General features: G+C 39.3%; 1 protein-coding gene across 1 annotated transcript in view; it reads left to right on the top strand.

Moving 5' to 3' along the window:
- chsy1 (chondroitin sulfate synthase 1) overlaps positions 1-10,474 on the top strand; it is an 85,605-nt gene extending 75,131 nt beyond the window's left edge. Inside the window, exon 3 of the mRNA XM_049561603.1 lies at positions 7,508-10,474. Coding sequence (XP_049417560.1) covers positions 7,508-9,100 — 1,593 coding nt within the window. The 3' untranslated portion in view covers positions 9,101-10,474. The remainder of the gene's footprint in view (positions 1-7,507) is intronic.
- The last annotated feature ends 11,146 nt before the right edge of the window (positions 10,475-21,620 follow it).

Below are 21,620 nucleotides of genomic sequence, written 5' to 3'. Positions count from 1 at the left end.
TGAATTTAGTAACTATTAAGGATGTCAGTTTTGATAAATTTAGCTTTTGATAGCCTGACACCAGCAATACAGAAAACAAAAGCAAAATGATGTGAAATAAAAGAGGCCTTTCCTCTTAGCTGGGCACTTCACTGACTTGTGAGCTTTAGCACCATATTTCAAAGTGCTATCCTTGTAGATGGGGTGAAATTTTGACGTTTTGCCTTTTATTTTCTGTTGGCTTTGCTGACACACAGCTGGCTAGCACAGCAAGTGTCCTGGTTCAGATGGGAGCTAGCTGCCGCACTGTTCATTTGTCATTACAGTTAGTAACCAGGACGGTGTTACTGCACAAACATCGTGTCCACCCTCTGGACTCCCCTCATGTAGCCTCGGCTAATAAGCTGCTAAATTTTGAGCTGCAAAACCTCTTAAGCATGGTTCACTGTGTAAACACCACTGGCTGACACTGCTAACAATGCTAACAGAGCTAAAGTGAGCTTGTGGATTTAAATTACTCACTGGGATGACCTTGGGGGAAACTGGAGGGTGGGCACAATGTTTCCACTGCAGCACTGTTGGGTTGGGACGGCGTTACTAACGGTAATAGCCTAATAAACAGCGTTGCTAGCTAGCTTCCATTAGAGCTGGGTGTATTGTAGTGCAGTAAACTGAAGAGTAGCAAAATTTACCTCAGACCAACATAAGCAACCAGTTAAAAATATTCCCCTCAGTAACTATGGGTGTGTTCATAAATCTAATCTGATGCTCCACAATAATATGAGAGTGCTGACGTTCGAAGAAACAGAACGCTCTGTTTTTACACAAATTAATAAACAGTTAAGTTAATCACACATTCACTCTGCTGCTCCGTCTCCCTCAGACAGAGTACCCAGAGTGCAGTCTGTTCCTCAGAGAGTGTGTTGTTTGAATAACCGAACGGTGCATTCCAACAGTGCACCAAATTTATAAACGGTCCAGTTTGTGCCAGAGTGCGTCCTGGCACTTCGAGTGTGTATTTCCAAACACACCCTAACAAGAAAGCACTCTGAATTTTCCATACCACCAATACATTCTCCGTAGCAACAGTGGTTGAGGCTCATGGCTATCATAGTATTTCTCACAAAGGAAGAGGAAATAATTAAACCTGGATGTCAGAACATAATCCCACAGTGGGGTTAAATTAACCAGGAGACTCCTGTATTTTTATCTTGAGGAACGTTAAGGAGGTCATGAAAAAGACAACCTTGAAAGAACAAATCACAGATCACTTTTCCTGAGGGTGTCTCTGGTGTTTGCTCTCTCGTGTTGTTGGTTTATAAGATGTTTCCTCCAGCAGGATGTCCTGGGTGAGTTTCCAGGGTTGCCAGCCTGGCTTTCAGTGGTATATGGCATGTATCAGAGTCTGAACCCTCATAGGTTCATTTCACTAATGTAATCACAGCACAGAACCTTCTCATTGGTTTGGCATCTCCCTCCACTTCAGATAGGCCACTGTGTTGTTGGTTCGATAACACTGTTTCTCTTGCTTTGCTTTGATTAGTGTGTTTGTGTGGATTCAGTTAACAGTGTAGCTTATGTTATGGAGTAATGGAGACTGAAATGAAACTGAAAACATACAAAGGTCGGCTGCTAGAGTCGAGGGAGTCGTCTATTTTCCAAAAAGTCTACTTGAACAAATGTGAAGTTCAGCGATGGAGGCAGGGTGTCTGTTTGTTGGTGCTCAGAGGGATTGTCTTACCCTTGAGTGCCGTCTATACATTTCTCAGTCAGCTCCAAGTCGTTGTCCCGAAACGCTGCCAATTGGCCGCATGTCTTTGGATTTAAGTCTTGCTATCTTCTCAGCGATGGCATTTTTACGAGTTTCTGGCGAGGGTTCTGAAGATGTGTGGTTCAGAAGTGAACAGTCAGATGAGGCTGTACAGTTTACGTTGCTCCTCTTGTTTCTGGTGCCTCCGCTGCCCAAAGCCGAAGAACTTGAACACACTGCTACTCAGATTCTTCAGTGTCAAGATTATCAGGTCAGCGTGGCTTTGCTCACAAGTGACCTCCTCTGTTTTATCTATAAGCTTAGTTGAATGGTAGGTCAGTAGAGCATGCTGCAGGTCAAGCTTATAGTGAATCTGATGAACCCTCTCTGCTCGACCACAGGGCAAACTGCTTCAAACGGTGAGGTGTTTTTATTCAAGCTCCAGCACAGATGTAGATTTGAAGGGTGGAGACATTTTCGCCATAAATTCTAGGGATGGGAATCTTTAGGCACCGCATAATTCGATTGCAGTTCAGAGGGCTGCGATTTGATTATGAAACAATTATCGTTGCATCTTAATGCATCAAACTTTTGATTTCTACACGATTTATTTTCTCACTGTGTGATTACTTGCTACTCTAGCTTATTTGTAATGATCTGTTATTAAATAAACAGATGAATGTACTTGCATACAATGTGACTATTGTCCAGTACCCTTTTCATTTCAAAACATATCCAAAATTCTTCCACACTGGAGCTTCTACAGCAGGGCGGCCAGTCAGACTGTATCCATCTGTAGTTGCTCATGCAAATCCATTGTGGTATCCATTGTGTTCAGTGTTTGCATACTGTAATATATCACTGGAAAGTATGCACTTCGCATACTGTTGGTTTCCTGAAAATGAGTTCAGTGTTGGGATTAATGTCTTAGAGCAGCTGGTGCACGTCTCATCAGCTCCCAGAGTTATTCCAGCAGCTGTGTTGGAAATGAAGCACAAAGGCTCCTTCGGCTCACAGTAGTAACTTCTGACTTACCTTTGCCTTTGTTAGGTAACCATTGTAGTGGGAGCAGGGATGTAGTGAGGTTAATGACTGTGAAGAAATCACACTAATGAGTCATAAGTTGCAACGGTGGCCACAGAAGTGGAGGTCATGTAATTAGGAAGAGTGCTAATGATGGTGAAGCCACAGGAGAGAGCTATAAACATCCTGACCAATTGGCTGTCAGCTGATGACCACTGGTGTTACCCTGCTGGAGACAGTCTGAGCCAACAACTGAACCAGCCTGGAAAAATACTGCAGGGAGGGAAACTACTCAGTCTGTCCCAATAAAACAAATGCAGACACAAAAAGGTCTTTTTCCATTAAAGTCAGTGGTAAAACTAAAGTGTTTCCCTTTTCTTACTGGGACACAGGCTGGATGTGAAGTGCACTAGTATTTATGTTGGGAAGGCTGATTTACATTGTTTTTTATCTGTTCATTATCATATATATCAGTCTATTATTAGCATTCTTGTGACGTAGACTCTGTTGGGGATAAAACATTGAGGTATCTTAGATAAATCTTTCCAAGTGTCTCACTGAATCCAGACAGATCTGTGGAGAGAGTCCTGTCAGTTTTAGAGTACACAGGGTAACTGTTTGTGTACACTGACACTTGTTGGCAATTTGTATGATAGGATGTTTAATTTGGTTAAAGGTCTTGGTTATTAAATAGATGTGGTAAGTAGAGCCTGCTGTAAAATCAAGAGGCTTGGAGCCTTTTTTAGTTTAATGTTTAAACTAGGGATGTCAGTTTTCAGTTAATTTCAATATCCTGACACCCAAGCCAAATGTCATGAAATACAAGTGGCTACATCGACTCAGTGAGCTTTAGTGCTGCGTTTCAAAGCGCTATCCATGTGGAGGTGGTGAAATTGAAATGTTTTGTGATGTAAATGTATTTTATTCTCTGTTGGCTTTGATGACAGATCGGCAGCTAGCTCCGTTAACATGTGGATACATAGTGACCACTGCCCACACTCCGGTCTCCACTGGTTAGTTAACATTAGCCTTGGCTGCCCTGCACTGTATGCACGGGGTCAGATGGGATTTGGCTAGCGCCTCAGCTCATTTGGACATTACAGATGGTAACGTCACCCTGGTGGCAGGTTCATTTTGAGCTGCAAAAACCCCCCTTAGCATTGTTAAAGGGATAGTGCACCCAAAATGAAAATGCAGCCATTATCTACTCACCCATATGCCGAGGGAGGCTCAGGTGAAGTTTTAGAGTCCTCACATCACTTGCGGAGATCCAAGGGGAGAGGAGGTAGCAACACAACTCCACCTAATGCAGGCTGACGGCGCCCCAAACAACTTTTTATGTCGGGGCTTCAGGACACTTGGATCACTACAGACGAGCAGTATGGAGATATTTTGTGGTCTCAATTATGTGCTTTTGGATGTTTGAATCGGGGGTGCCGTCAGCCTCCATTAGGTGGAGTTGTGTTGCTACCTCCTCTCCCCTTGGATCTCCGCAAGTGATGTGAGGCCTCCATTGGCATATGGGTGAGTAGATAATGGCTGAATTTTCATTTTTGGGTGCTAACGGAAGTCATTAATGCTTAAGGAAGTTTGCGGCTCAACCTAAAGGAGACCAGAGGGTGGGCACAGTGCTTCCACGGCAACACTGTTGTGTTGGGACGGCACCACAGGCGGTAATCTTCGAATGAGCAGAGCACACTGACTAGCCCAAAAAATAAATGAAAAATACTCAACATGAAGCAATCTCAGTCGACATTGGGGTCTCAGACTGTTGATTTGGATCTCCGGCTTTGAGGGGGCAGCCCTAAATATATTTTGGCCATATCTCTCACCCACATCCAGGCACCATCTCACTCCTGTCTCCTTTCCTTACAGTTCTCATAATCATACAACTGTGGTTACATCCATTAACTACTATAACTAAGGGCAGAACGTTACCAGCAGGAACACTGGGTGTTTTTGCAACTAGTAAGAGATTTTGATGTTTATTACAACCTAAGTAATATCTGCTGTCCTACCTTTGACACACAGCACCGCTCACTCAGAAACAGCAGCATCAGTGTGCATCCATCTTTGCCTTTCTGGCAAAGGCACGGCAGCCTTCATGTTGATAAGCTATTATTTTCTGACATATAATTACAGAGTGGTGCTGCAGACAGACAGGCAGATGCATCAGAGCCAAAGTAGCACATCTTTCAATTAATTTATCGGCCACCAGGTTAAAAAATCAACTTAAAAAGTAATAATAACAAAACAAGGTTGCAACCAAATCATGTTCTGGTGCCACCAACTGAGAAAGCTGGTTGGTTTGCGACATCTGAAATTGATGAGAAGAAATTGATGGACTACTAAAACACTTGCAGCAGTATAACGATGTCACAAGGTGATACTCCTTTTATGTTATAAACAATCTTTGGTCGAGTACAGACACTGGTTTGCAGAAAACACGGACAACAGCCAAGTTTTATTTTGGAATCCCATCAACTTACTATTAATAATTAATTGGTGGCAGCTGATATGTCCTGCAGCAGCAATGTTTGTAATTTTAACTAATAAAAGCCACGGTACTGGAAGGATTTGCCAACTGAAAGGGAGGAGAGAGCAAAGATTTATTACTGTCGGATGAGCAAATTTTGACGTCAGAGCAGAGTCACTCACCAGTGTAACCAAATCATTTTTCACACACACACATTTCACTGTCATAAGCAGTCAAACGCTGTCGGGCAGAACTGCAACCAGCTGTAACACAAGCACGCTGAAATGGACAAAACAGCAGAGCAAGAAAGACGGGATTGAATTTTGATCTGTCTTGTTTTAGCCGATACCGACTGATTGAAATGTATGAAAATAATATTACGTATTCGTTGTCTGAAATCGTCTCTACTCTCAGTATGAAAGAATTCTACAGATGAATTTCTGTCAGTTGCACACGCAGCGGCCTGGTTTCAGATGTAAAGGCTGACCCTTCACCCCTGAAGGAACAGCTCAGCTCAACACTTCCATTAATGACAAGGTTACAGTGTGTTTTGATTGGCAGGCTGCCCTCTCTTAGGTGCGCAGGAATGCGGGCTAAAGCCATGGAAAAGCAAAGAGTTACTCAGGCAGTTCCTGTGATCGTATTCGGCTTCAGGTATCATTTTCCATAGCTCTCAGGCCTGTCCTGTCTTATTCCCTGTATGGCCTTTCCCTGGGGATCAGGCTTGTGGCTGCATTCCAGAGCCGTCCTCTCAAATTAGACTTTGTAGAGGCTGCAGCCGTTCTGATGCTCCCTTCATTGGGAGGCAACGACACAAACCCTGCCTTCTTGACCACGGTTGAGATCCTGCCAGCGGCTCCAAAGCAGCTGTCCCAATGTTTACACTTTTAGTCTCCTGCGATTTGAGGAACAGTAGGTTTGTAAAACTCCTGCAGCTATGCAGTAAACACTCACTCACTTCCTTGTTGTCAGCAGCGGACCGGCTCTTAATTTAGAGTTTGCATCAGCAGAAAACAAGACAAAGGTTTCCATTCACTGCGTTTACAAGCACATAAACCCGCATCAGGCAGTATTTCTGATTACAACAGCACCAATACTAAATTTCAAGGTCAACACTGATAACTGATAATAATCTGTTCGTTAAAACCGATACCAATACAATAACCAATAATCCTACAAATGGAAAATGTGAAGACAGAAATGAATTCTGTATTTTATTTTTCCTCAGACAACACTAATGTTTTTTAATACTTAAACAAATGAATGCCTGGCATTATCTTCTTAATGAAGAGCATTTAGAGGCTACAAAACCACTTGAATAAGTTAACTGCTGGACTAATTAACAACTTATCTATAGCCTTTTCCAGTAAACGGTCTAACAGCCTTGTGTCATCATTCCTCCTCTCTCTGCTGCTGATGTGAAGAATAACTGCAGTCACGTCCTGCAGGTAGAGAGGAGGAGCCAGTTGCTCTCAGCCTGAAAGTCTGAAAAATGTATTTTCAAACACAAAGTTAATGAGGCTCAACCGTTACATCCAGTTACAATTTTAAGCCGGTTCACTATCAGTATAACATGCTCTATATGTAGAGGTGACAGGTCATCTGGGGCAAGTGGGGCAAAGCCTGCTTTTTTTATTTTAGTTTATCTTTGGGGGTACAGAGTAATTCAGTAATCGATGTAATTCCCGTGAAGGAGCCGTTTTAGGAGCTCCCACACGCCGGGTTCAAACCAGGAGCCCTCTTGCTGTGAGGTGACAATGCTAACCACTGCATCACCATGCCACCCACTCCATCAATAAGACTGCGTGAAACATCCTGGCTGCTTGTTCAACAGATGTTTAATAAATTGTTCCAACTGACTTCCTTACAAGCAGATAATGCTGTAATGATGGATAAAGAGCACAGTCGTCGTCTAATTGAGTAAAATGGAACCTTATGTTCATTTCATTCTCTCCGCTCGGGCCTCTGCTCTGAACTCTCTTTACATATAGTGTGAGCTGTTTGGGTGGGCTGCCAGAATCCTGTAGAAACACTTTATAGAGGGTTTATAGCAGCCCTGTAACTCAGACTGGTACTTACAGCAAGGTGCTTATCATGTTCTCACAGCATCATGGGTCTGACTGCAGCTGGGGACAGAAATTGCTGGTCATACCTCTACCATTATTGGTCCTGTCACAGTGTGTTTAGGGGCAGACATGGCAAAAGTGATGTTTTCCATTGGTGTAACAACATCCAGTGACCTCAGAGGCACTAACACGATCCGTCTCCTGTCTCCACAGATGCAGCAGCTGTTCTACGAGAACTACGAACCCAATAAGAAGGGCTACATACGAGATCTCCACAACAGCAAGATCCATCGAGCCATCACCCTCCACCCCAACAAGAACCCTCCTTACCAGTATCGCCTGCACAGCTACATGCTCAGCCGCAAGATCGCGGACCTGCGCCACCGAACCATTCAGCTCCACCGGGAGATCGTTCAGATGGGGCGCTACGGAGCAGCCGAGCCCAGCCGAGAGGACCTCCAGCTCGGCATGCCGCCTTCCTTCATGCGCTTCCACCCACGGCAGAGGGAGGAGGTCCTGGAGTGGGAGTTCCTGACTGGGAAGTACCTGTTCTCATCATCTGATGGTCAGCCGCCTCGACGTGGGATGGATTCCTCCCAGAGGCAAGCCCTGGACGACATCATCATGCAGGTGATGGAGATGATCAATGCCAATGCAAAGACACGGGGGCGGGTCATTGATTTCAAAGAAATCCAGTACGGCTACCGGAGAGTCAATCCCTTATACGGGGCCGAGTATGTGCTGGATCTGCTGCTGCTGTACAAGAAGCACAAAGGAAAGACCATGACGGTTCCTGTGAGGAGACACGCATACTTACAACAGACCTTCAGCCAGATCCAGTTCAGAGAGGAGGGCGAGATGGATGCCCGAGCTCTGGCCAGCCACATCAACAAAGATTCAGACTCGCTTTCCTTCCTGTCCAACTCCCTCAAGATGCTGGTGCCCTTCAAGCTGGCCACGTCCGGCCAGGACCAGAGGGAACCCAAAGAGAAGAAAGTCAACATCTTGGTTCCTCTGTCGGGACGCTACGACATCTTTGTGCGCTTCATGGCCAACTTTGAGCGAGTCTGTCTGATCCCCAACCAGAACGTCAAGCTGCTGATCCTGCTCTTCAGCACAGACAACAACACAGAGCGGGTGAAGCAGGTGGAGCTGATGAGGGAGTATCACATGAAGTATCCCCGGGCCGAGATGGAGATAAAGCCCGTTGCCGGCTCCTTCTCCAGGGCTCTGGCTTTGGAAGTGGGTTCCTTGCACTTCTCCAACGACTCACTGCTCTTCTACTGTGACGTGGATCTGCTCTTCACCAGCGACTTCCTGAAGCGATGTCGGACCAACACAGCCCTGGGAGAGCAAACCTACTTCCCCATCATCTTCAGCCAATATGATCCAAAGGTGGTGTACGCTGGGAAGGTCCCCAGCAACAACCACTACGTCTTCACCTCCAAGACAGGTCTGTGGAGGAACTACGGCTTCGGGATCGTCTGCGTCTACAAGGGAGACTTGCTCCGAGCTGGAGGCTTCGACACCTCCATACAGGGGTGGGGATTGGAGGACGTGGACCTTTTTAATAAATTTGTCCAGTCAGGGATTAAGTTGTTCAGAAGCACAGACACGGGGATAGTGCACGTCCACCACCCCGTCATATGTGACCCCAACCTGGAGGCAAAGCAATATAAGATGTGCCTGGGCTCCAAAGCCTCGTCGCACGGCTCCACCCAGCAGCTGGCCGAGCTGTGGCTGGAGAAGAACGACCACGGCTTCAGGAGACTGGCCAGCAATAACGGCTCAGTTAGGACAGCGTGAGAAAAGGCTGTTTTCACTACCTAATTTATTTTTTACTGAAATGAAAGACTTCACATGGATATATTTTGAAAATATGTCTTTTTTTTTTTAAAGAAAATATACAGAAACGCCATGATGAACAAAACATAGAGACAGTCTGGGTTCTAATGATCGAAGGAATATTGACGAATATTCTTGTGTGAGCCTGATGGATGGTGGGTGAAGGACAGGCGGGGGTTATTGGTGTGTACCTCAGTGAAGTACACCGTCATGGTCCTTAAATATTCCATTTGTCCTGTGTGCAGAAAACAGACTGGTGTCCATGTACTCTCAGACCAGCAGTGCTCCAAACAGAACTCCTGATTGTGAATGTTTACAAAAGACTGATTCTCAACAACATTTCATCAATGAAAAAACTCAGATCCCAGCTGTCTGAATGATTAACTAAAGGCCATTTCTCTTTCTTTTACAGTCCGTTTCTTTTCCAATTGCTTTTATGGTTTTGGTAAAATGACATGACACTGTTACTGTTTCTCCAATTTTTTTGTATTTTTCTTTATTATTAATTTCTGTGAACCCAACTGCTGGATTTTATATCTGCAATTCATCTTTTTGCTGTCTAATTTATTGAATTTGCAGGCTCCATTTTCTACTCTCTGACTGTTGAAATGTGTATATTGGAAAGATTGTATAACCATGTCAGTTGTGGGATGGTGGCTTTTTTCATGTTCCTTTTCTTAAACTCATTATCACCAAAGAGTTTTGCACAGTCTGCTTTAGGTATCATATTGCCTGTGTGTATGTGTGTGAGCGCGAGTGTGTGTGTGTGTTTGTTTGCGTGTGTGTGTGTGGTGTATAATAGAGAGTAAACACAAAAGCTCTATGTATCCCAGGCCTTTCTGATGGGTGAAGTGGAAACCAGTCTGGCCTTTAATTCCAGTGAGTTGAAGTGGGAGCAGCACTCTGGTCGGCCGGCTCAAGGCACACATCACTGTCTCTTTTTATAAATGACTCTTTTATGTTGAAATAAAACGTGTTGCGGCTGGTCCCAGTCTACAGAGGTGTGGCTTCAGTGCTGATTCCATTGAGCTGTGATGTGAAACCCCACATTGTCTGGTCCTGTGTTACAGGTTTGAGGGCAGAACGCTTCCTCACGACAGGCCTTGTTGTCCTGCGTCGGCAGTTACTGTACGTTTGTAGCACTCCGTCGGGTTAATGCTACTCTTTCAGCATCACAACATGAATGGTGATTTTTGAGACTGTTGTAACGGGATGAATGACTGTGCGGTCATTATAGTGATTTTTTTTAATTTTCTTGGACTTTTTTTTTTTGTAATTTTTGTTCTTTCAACTCTGTCCAACTGGGCAAAGTTTTCTATTTAAAAAGAAATAAAATGGGGGAAAAGTTAAAAAAAAAAAAAAAAAACCCTGCTGCTGTTGTTGCTGTTATTTTTCTCAGTTATTTCTCGGTTATCAGCCACCAGGATGATGTCACTACAGAAACAACCGAGAAGTCTGCCAAACTAATGTACAAATCATCGACATATCCTCATACAGTGGTGAGTATACGGTTTGTATATCTGACGAAGTAGCGCCCAATGGATTAGCACCTCTACAGGTTAGGTTAAGAAAAAGGAAAAGAATCATGGTTGAGTGTTGTCATGTTACTACGTAATGTAAAGTTATATACTAAATGTAAAACTATGGTGGTTTAGGAGAGTAAAGATGCGTAGGTAAGGTTTGGGAAATTAAAGTAGAGTAGGTTTTTGCAAAGAATTGTGGTCGGGCATTGTTACATTACGTATTTAACATAAAGTTCCATATTCAACAAAGTTATGTAGATTATGTTTACGAAGGAAAAATTACGTAGGTTAGGCTTAATCTAACTTAATGTAAAGTTCGGTACTAAATTTAAAGTTACGTAGGTTAGATTTAGCAAAGTAAATTTCACTACATAAAGAACAATGCCCAACCACAATTCTTTTCCTACATCTAACCTACGTAACTTTGTATAGTATGTACTTTTATGTTAAATACGTATCGTGGGGGCGTCGGTGACTTAGTGGATAGAGCAGGTGCCCCATGTACAAGGCTGTTGCCGCAGCGGCCCAGGTTCGACTCCAGCATGTGGCCCTTTGCTGCATGTCACTCCCTCTCTCTCTCCCCCTTTCGCGCTTGTCTGTCCTATCCATTAAAGGTTAAAATGCCCCCAAAAATATCTTAAAAAAAAAAAAATACGTATCGTGACAACGCCCAATCATGATTCTTTTACCAAATCTAACCTACGTAACTTAACGTTTAGTATGCAACATTAAGTTATGTACTCAACGTGACGATGCCTAACCATGATTTTTTTCCTAAACTTAACTTAGGAAACTTTAATTTGTAACTTTACGTTAAGTATTGACCTGACAATGCCCAACCATGTTTCTTTTTCAAACAAGCCAATGTGATTTGACCTACGTAGCTTAAAGTTACGTAGGTCAGGTTTCATAAAGTTATGTAGGTTTGTTTCATAAAGAGAATCAAGGTACTTCATGTAAAGTTAAATGCTAGATTTAAAGTTACGTAAGTTAGATTTTGGAAAATAAACACCCAACCACAATTCTTTTCCTAAACCCAACCCATGAAACTTTACTTTCCTAAATCTACCAGTAAACTGTGTTTCATCTGTTACTTTACATTCAGTAGTGACCCGAAAACACCCAACAATGTTACACATGTTCACATAATGTCCCATAGGTTAGGTTTAGAAAGGTAATGTTACGTCAGTGAGCTTTAATGTATGTTGAAATAACTCACTTGGTTTCACTGGGGACATGAACACTGGTCTCTTGGGGTGAAGTCCTGTATTTGTTTGACCCATCCACCACCCCAACCTGCCACCTTACACAGACTTGCTGTCTGTACTACTTCCTTCTTTTCTCCCTTCAGCTCCTTTGACACGTGATCACAGCCTTCACAGTTACGTGGGTCCTGTACACATTCTGGTGCATTATTTTTCATGGGTATACACATGAACAGTGCATGAGAACAGTCTGAATTCATCTACAATGGAGACACAGTGAAGTGGGGTCTTCAGGGCCCCTGAGGGTGTGGGGCCTAGAGCAGGCACCCTCTCTGTGGGGACAGAGGGGACATTCCTGGGCTGGCTTCATATCCATATGTTTATGGAAAGAATCATTTCACAAGAGGCTCTGGCTGCAGAGATTACACAGTAATTGAGATTGTGCAAATAATAATATCAACAGTAATAAATCTCTCTGGGTACATGTGGAAAGTGGGAAGCAGCTGAGCTGAAGCTCATTGGTGGTTCTGTGATGTCTGATCACTGTCAGCGAGCTCCTGCAGGGACAATTAAACCAAGCCTCCAAAGCAAATGCTGGGATAAGTCAACAGTGTGTCTTCAGAGCGCTGCAGGCAACAGACGCAAAAGCAAACAGGATCAGCGTTTCAACCATTTTAATGTGTGTGTCTAGCCATATACATATAAGAGCCAGGTTTGGACAGGGTATGTGCCGATTATGTCCAATAACTGTGGACACTGGTGAGGTTTTTCTGTTTCCATCCACCTTAGTAACATATTAAACTGCCTGTCAGACACCTGTCTGGCAGCATGTCAACAATCTAAAATGATATGTTTCACAGAGACAGTATTTATTACAGGAGTGCTATAATACATTAAATTATAATGTAGAGCAGTTTGTTTTCCTGCTCATTCTGAGTATTATCAGTACCAGGGTGGGAAATCCAGGTCTGGATAATAACTATTATTTCATTTTAAATTACAGAACACGTTTATGCATCGAGCTTCAAAGTTAATTCTTCAACTTGGGAAAAGCAGCTAACGAAACAATCTCTCATTAAGACCTGTTCAGTAGTTCCTCTTGTTTATTCAGTATGGAAGCCCATTTCTGCCAGTGTGATGACAAAAAAAAACCAATCTACTAAGTCATTAAAATGAGAAACCTCTTCGAAATGATGACTTAGTATCTTAAAATGACGTATTGGTATCACAGAATAACAAGAAGCGTTCTCAATTTGATTAAGTGTCCCCACATAATAATCAAGTATCTCAAAATAATGACTTAGAATCTCTAAATAATGACCAAGTATTTCTAAATAATGACTTGGTATCTTTAAATGATGACTAAGTATCTCTAAATAATGACTAATATCTTTCAATGACGAAGTATCTAAATAATGATTTAGTATCTCTAAATAATGACTAAGTATTTCTAAATAATGACTTAGTTTCTCTAAATAATGGCTAATTATCTGTTAATAATGACTAAGTATCTCTAAATAATGACTAAGTATCTAAATAATGACTTAGTATCTCTAAATAATGACTAAGTATCTAAATAGTGACTTAGTTTCTCTAAATAATGGCTAATTATTTGTTAATGATGACTAAGTATCTAAATAACGACTTAGTATCTCTAAATAAAGACTTAGTATCTAAAGAGTGACTTAGTTTCTCTAAATAATGGCTAATTATCTGTTAATAATGACTAAGTATCTAAAGAGTGACTTAGTTTCTCTAAATAATGGCTAATTATCTGTTAATAATGATTAAGTATCTAAATAATGACTTAGTATTTCTAAAGAATGACTAAGTATTTCTAAATGATGACTAAGTATTTCTAAATAATGACTTAGTATCTCTAAATAATGACTAAGTATCTAAATAGTGACTTAGTTTCTCTAAATAATGGCTAATTATCTGTTAATAATGATTAAGTATCTAAATAATGACTTAGTATTTCTAAAGAATGACTTAGTATCTCTAAAGAATGACTAAGTATTTCTAAATAATGATTTAGTATCTCTAAATAATGACTAAGTATCTCTAAATAATGACTTAGTTTCTCTAAATAATGGCTAATTATCTGTTAATAATGACTAAGTATCTAAATAATGACTTAGTATCGCTAAATAATGACTTAGTATTTCTAAATGACTTAGTATCTCTAAAGAATGACTAAGTATTTCTAAATGACTTAGTATCTCTAAAGAATGACTAAGTATTTCTAAATAATGACTTAGTATCGCTAAATAATGACTTAGTATTTCTAAATGACTTAGTATCTCTAAAGAATGACTAAGTATTTCTAAATAATGACTAAGTATTTCTAAATAATGACTTAGTATCGCTAAATAATGACTTAGTATTTCTAAATGATGACTTAGTATCTCTAAAGAATGACTAAGTATTTCTAAATAATGACTTATTATCTCTAAATAATGACTAAGTATTTCTGAACAATGACTTGGTATTTTTAAATCATGACTTAGTATCTCTAAATAATGACTAGTTAATAATTAAGTAATGACTTAGTAATGACTTGAGTATCTCTAAATGATGACCTGGTATTGGGATCTTACAAGATCATTTTTGTCACACATGTAGAAATGGGCTTCAATAATAATAATCATCATCATCATCATCTGATCGATCAGACAGGGTCTCAGTCACTACAGAGCGCACCATGTGATTCTAAATTCAGTAGACCAACGAAATGGTTCTCATTCAGCAGGACACACAGTCACTTCAGGGGGATGCTGTCTATCATCTGTATGTATCTCACACACACACACACACACACACACACACACACACAGGGCTGTTTTACAGCCACAGCTTGGCACAGTTTTTAAAGACACACATGGAGACAGCAGGGCCCCTGTGACATTTCACCTCCTGTACCATACATGCTGTGTGTGAGAGCAGCATGACACTTTGACTACTGGGCCCCAGTTTACTGCGCTCTGCAGTCAGTGGTGCAGATTCTTTACCAACAGTAACACCAGCAGCACCACAGTGTAAAAATCCTACACTACATGTTTGGTATCCAACATTTTACTGAAGTTAAAGCGAACAGTGGTGAAATGCACGTAAACGCAAGTTGTTTTCAGAGCAGGGGAATTTTGTCATAGTTGTAAGAACCCCCTTGTTACTGTGTCCACACCACAAGAACTCAGAACCATCAGAGTTCCTAGAACACTGTTTTTAAGGACTTTTGTAGCTCCTACTTTAGAGCACATACTCTCCCAGCACAAGAGGAACTTATAGTGATGGAAGTGTACACATGAGCAGTGCAGCCTCCATTTTGAAAAAAAACGTGAGCCTTTAACAGGCAACACAAACAACAGCTCGTGGTCCAGACGCTCCTCAGCAAATGAGCGACAGGTGAAATACAACACGGCTTTGACTTACGTCACTTAATTGTTTTTATTAGCAGTGCGAATGCAAACAGGAAAAAGCCCCTAAAGATCTGTAGTTCTCATGGTAGTTCCCCAGCGGGCATTTCCTCTCAGGGAGTTCCCAGAACTATCTGGTCCTAAAACACCTCTAACACCTCTATTTCAGCAGATGGTTCAGTGACACATGTAAGCGGGATTGTGTTGATGCAGGCACCACTGATTACTCATCAATCGAACATCTGTAACATGTGACAAAATAATCTCAACTCAGAGGTCCGCTCTGGAGCTCTCTCATGACCTTCGTCAGCAAATGTTTCATTCACCATGAAATTAATTTAAAGCTGTCAGTTGAGATTATTTCCCAAAAGTCACACCCGTAGCTGCAATGACCAGGGTTTACCTTACAATGTGGCAGCCCGCCACGTTAACCTCCTCCCCCGCCATGTATTGATTTTCTACTTTTGAAGCTACACCGTTCAGTTATTCATTGCACCACACTCTCAGAGCGCAGTTACTTACTTAAGTTACTAGTTACTTTACATATTAGGATAGTTGCACACAAAATATGAAAATCTACAAGTGCAGCTGAAACGATGAGACAACTGATGGAGAGAAAATTCATTGGCAGCTATTTTGATTATTGTTTGTCTTTTTTTTTCAGCTTCTCAAATAGGCTTGCTACTTTTCCTTTGATTTATTTCAAGTACATTTTCCTGAGGAAGTGCTGCATGTCAAAAAAAAAAAAGTCAAAGAATACTATGTTGAACGAAAGTCATAGTATACTGTGTCAAAAAAGGGTCATACACACACACACACACACAAAATAATAATAGGTAAATTCTATAACATCTAGAACAAATATTAAAATGATGAATCCACATCACTGACTGTGACAGAGCACCTTTAGTGACCTGCTGACGGCTGCAGGTGATGCTGCTGTCAGAGCCAAAGAATCATCTCGGAGGCCTGCGTCCACTGAGGAGTGAACACATCCATCCAGCCTTTCTGTATAACCATAATTATAAAGGTTCACTTCAGGATCTGGTCTCAGCCTCCGGATCCCAATCAGGAGAGCTTTGTCTTTTATCAGTGAAACTCTTCAGCAGGCAGAACGGAGCATGAAGGGAACACAGCAGGAAGTCTGCCTTATCTGCATCTCTGACCCGTCTGATGAGACCACAGAGGCTTCCATTAGAGCTCCTGCTGTGCCTCCACATCACTTGCAGGCAGTTATCAGTGACGAGCAGAAAGAGGCGCAGCGATGGAAAGCTGGAGTTTCTTTCCTTTTAATTAATGTTAAAGGGACACTGGTATTTAAGGCAATCAGCTACTTCACAACTAATGGGGAGTTATCTTTAAAGGTGACATTTACTGTGTCTCCTGCTTCCAGGCTTTGTGCTGAGCATGCAGTTAATATTGATCTTCTCATCTGTCTCTGGGAAAAAGAAAAGACTAAAGGCTTTACTAAAATGTGTGAGTGTGTGTACCTTTAAAATTCACCTCTAAAATCAGAACAATGTCTGCTTTTTAATGACTGCTGCGGTCTAACACTGCCCTGCTGTGTGTTTGGCATCACAATAACCAACAGACCAGCCTGACAATGAAGCCAACTTACTTAAGAAAAAACACTGAATTCATCTCAAATGTTTTTAGTTAACTTTTGTCTTGGTTTTGTTTTGTTTTGTTTTTGGTTAACGTGTGGTTAGCTTTACGCACAAAAACCTCTTGGTTATGTTGAGACAGACATCATGTTTTGGCTTAAAGTGTCCAGTTGGTCGCTACAAACACAGCTGCAATGTCACTGGTCCTGAACTGTGGTTTGCTGCTGTCTGCTGCTCAGTGGTGGAATGTGAACTATGTACATTCACTCAAAAACTGTACTCAAATAAAGATTTAAAACACTTGGACTGGACTTGATTATTTTGATCTCATACCAATGACAGCCAGACATTCAGAGGGAAATATTATGCTTGCGTGTGGAAAATGAAAAATAAAGCATGCCTTAAAAAAGACTCACAGTATACCTTGTCAAAAATCTGAAATAAGTTAGCATAGCATGTTAGTCATATAAGTCATAGTATACTATGACTTGTTGAAATGCATGTCAAAAAAACCGAAAGAAGAGGTTGTAATTTAGCATGTCGAAGAAAGTCAAAAACCATTCATAGTATAGCATGTCCAAAAAAAAAACAAAAAAAACTGCATGGTATAACATGTTGGGAAACAAAAAAAACGTCACAGTATAGCATGTCGAAAAATTAAAAAAAAAAAAAAAACTCATAAGATAGCATGTCGAAAAAGTTTAAAAAACGTCATACTATAGCTTGTCGTAAAAATTTAAACAAAAAGTCATAGTATAGCATGTCAAAAAAATTTAAAAACGTCATAGTATAGCATGTCAAAAAAAATAAAAAAAACATCATAGTATAGATTGTGGAAATTTTCTGAAAAAACATCATAGTATAGCATGTCGAAAAAAAAGTCATAGTATAGCATGTCAAAAAAAAATTTAAAAAAATGGCATTGTATAGTATGTCGGAAAACAAAAAAAACGTCACAGTATAGCATGTCGAAAAAATAAAAGAAAACCTCATAAAATAGCATGTCGAAAAAGTTTAAAAAAAACCGTCATACTATAGCTTGTCGTAAAAATTTAAACAAGTCATAGTATAGCATGTCAAAAAAATTTAAAAAAAATGTCATAGTATAGCATGTTGAAAAAGTTTTAAAAAAAAGTCATACAATAGCTTGTCGTAAAAATTAAAAAAAAAAAGTCATAGTATAGCATGTCAAAAAAATAAAATAGAAAGTCATAGTATAGCATGTCGGAATTAAAAAAAAAACAAAAAAACGTCATAGCATAGCATGCCGAATAAATAAAAAAAAGTCATAGTATAGCATGTCGAAAAATTTAAAAAAGGTCATAGTATAGCTTGTCGTAAAAATTTTAAAAAAAAAGTCATGGTATAGCATGTCGAAAAGATTTAAAAAACATCATAGTATAGCGTGTTGTAAAAGTTTTTTAAAAAGTCATAGTATAGCATGTCGAAAAAATTAAAAAACATCATAGTATAGCATGTCAAAAAATGAAATAAAAAGTCATAGTATAGCATGTCAAAAAATGAAATAAAAAGTCATAGTATAGATTGTCGATTTTTTTTTAAAAAAAAAAAAAACCATCATAGTATAGCATGTCGAAAAAATTAAAAAAGTCAGTACAGCATGTCGAAAAAAATTTAAAAACGTCATAGTATAGCATGTTGAAAAAATTAAAAAAGTCATAGTACAGCATGTCGAAAAAAATTTAAAAACGTTATAGCATAGCATGTCGAAAAATTTTAAAAAAGTCATAGTATACCATGTCGAAAAAATTTAAAAAACATCATAGTATAGCATGTCGAAAAAAATTAAAAAACGTCATAGTATAGCTTGTCGTAAAAGTTTGAAAATAAAAGTAATAGTATAGCATGTCGAAAAAATTTTAAAAACGTCATAGTATAGCATGTCTAAAAAATAAAAAACATCATAGTATAGCATGTCAAAAAAATTTAAAAAAAACATCATAGTATAGCATGTCGAAAAAATTTAAAAAAAACATCATAGTATAGCATGTCGAAAAAAACAAAAAACAAATCACAGTATAGCATGTTGAAAAAATTAAAAAACAGTATAGCATGTCGTAAAAATTTAAAAAACGTCATAGTATAGCATGTCGAAAAAATTAAAAAACGTCATAGTATAGCATGTTGTAATTTTTTTTTAAAACCATCATAGTATAGCATGCCGAAAAAACTTGAGAAAACGTCATAGTATTGAATGTCGCGAAATTTAAAAAAAAAAAAAAAAAAAAAAGTCACATTATAGCATGTCGAAAAAATTTTAAAAATGTAATAGCGGAGCATGTCGTAAAAAATAGAAAAGTCATAGTATAGCATGTCAAAAATTAAAAAATCAGTATAGCATGTCGAAAAAATTTAAAAGGTCATAGTATAGCATGTCTAAAAAAACCTTAAAAAACAGTAATAGAATACCTTTTCAATAAACTGAAAAAGCGACATAGTATAGCATGCCGAAAAAAATTGAGAAAACGTCATAGTATTGAATGTCGCGAAATTTAAAAAAAAAAAAAAAAAAAAGTCACATTATAGCATGTCGAAAAAATTTTAAAAATGTAATAGCGGAGCATGTCGTAAAAAATAGAAAAGTCATAGTATAGCATGTCAAAAAAATAAAAAAAAAATCATAGTATAGCATGTCGAAAAAATTTAAAAAGTCATAGTATAGCATGTCTAAAAAAACCTTAAAAAACAGTAATAGAATACCATGTCAAGAAACTGAAAAATGGTCATAGTATAGCATGTCGAAAAAACTTGAGAAAACGTCATAGTATTGAATGTCGCGAAATTTAAAAAAAAAAAAAAAAAAAAGTCACATTATAGCATGTCGAAAAAATTTTAAAAATGTAATAGCGGAGCATGTCGTAAAAAATAGAAAAGTCATAGTATAGCATGTCAAAAAAATAAAAAAAAAATCATAGTATAGCATGTCGAAAAAATTTAAAAGGTCATAGTATAGCATGTCTAAAAAAACCTTAAAAAACAGTAATAGAATACCATGTCAAGAAACTGAAAAATGGTCATAGTATAGCATGTCGAAAAAAACAAAAATAATCATAGTATAGCATGTCGAAAAAATTTAAAAAAAAAAAACATCATAGTATAGCATGTTGAAAAATATGAAAAAAACATCATAGTATAGCATGTTGAAAAATATGAAAAAATAATCATAGTATAGCATGTCGAAAAATATGAAAAAATAATCATAGTATAGCATGTTGAAAAAATGAAAAGACGTCATAGTATAGCTTGTTGAAAAACTGAAGAATTTTTTTTTAATTTTAAATAAAAAAATAAAAAAAAATAAAAAATGTCATAGTATAACATGTTGAGAAACTTTTAAAAAAAATCATAGTATAGCATGTCGAAAAAAGTTTAAAAAAAACGCCATGTCGAAAAAAATTAAAAATGGTCATAGTATAGCATGTCGAAAAAATTTAGAAATGTCATTGTATGGCATGTCTAAAAAATTAAAAAACCTCATAGTATAGCATGTCCAAAAAAAAAAGTCATCGTATAGCATGTCGAATTTTTTTTTAAAAAAACGTCACAGTATAGCATGTCGAAAAAATTTAGAAACGTAATAGTATAGCATGTCTAAAATATAAAAAAAGGTAATAGTATAGCATGTCGAAAAAAGACAAAAAAAAAAGGTCATAGTAAAGCATGTCGAAAAAAATTTAAAAAAATGTCAGAATAGCAGTGTCGAGAAAATTGAAAAACGTTATGGTATAGCATGTTGAGAAAATTGAAAAAAACGTCACAGTATAACAGGCCGAAAACTGTACAAGTAAAGTTTGTCAAAAGTCACAGAATAATTTGTTGCAAAATATCAGAGTTTGCGCATCAGTTAAAAATTCATAGAACCGTAAAAGTCATGGTGTAGTATGGTATATAGTAAGCTGTCAGACCCTGATTTGGGCTGGCCCAATGCTATGTTGTGATTGGCCAGTCTGCATCTGGGGGCGGGACTTAGGTAAGGGTCAATTAGGTATCAGTGCCGTACACCATCCCCTACTCCTCCTGATGAGAAACCATGGATGTGATCTGAACTGTCACTTTAGATATGTTGATGTGATACATATGAAATGTACAAATGTTACATATCCTGGGTTTGCAGAAATGTATAATGTGAACATTTATTTATTCATTTATGTATTTCTTTTTGAGGACGGCACGGTGGTGTGGTGGTTAGCACTCTCGCCTCACAGCAAGAGGGTTGCCGGTTCGATCCCGGGCGTGGGAGCCCTTCTGTGCGGAGTTTGCATGTTCTCCCCGTGTCAGCGTGGGTTCTCTCCGGGCACTCCGGCTTCCTCCCACAGTCCAAAGACATGCAGATTGGGGACTAGGTTAATTGGTGACTCTAAATTGTCCGTAGGTGTGAATGTGAGCGTGAATGGTTGTTTGTCTCTATGTGTCAGCCCTGTGATAGTCTGGCGACCTGTCCAGGGTGAACCCTGCCTCTCGGGATAGGCTCCAGCCCCCCCGCGACCCTCAAGAGGATGAAGCGGTTAGAAGATGGATGGATTTATTTTTTTGACATTCAAAACGATCAAACATAAGGGGGAAAAGAATGCTTATCTGCAGTCGGGGTACCACCTCAGTCCATCTGGTCTCTCAGTGAGTGATCATCACAGTCGGAGCATGCTAGAGTATTTATGGGCATGGTGGAGTGGAGGCAGCTGACACAAGAGCAGTTTACAGAAATGAAAGAAAGA

This window comes from Epinephelus fuscoguttatus, linkage group LG2 (assembly GCF_011397635.1).
Source record: "Epinephelus fuscoguttatus linkage group LG2, E.fuscoguttatus.final_Chr_v1".
Taxonomy (NCBI): domain Eukaryota; kingdom Metazoa; phylum Chordata; class Actinopteri; order Perciformes; family Serranidae; genus Epinephelus; species Epinephelus fuscoguttatus.
The sequence above is the reverse complement of the archived record's forward strand: the minus strand, read 5'-3'. Positions and strand labels throughout refer to the sequence as shown.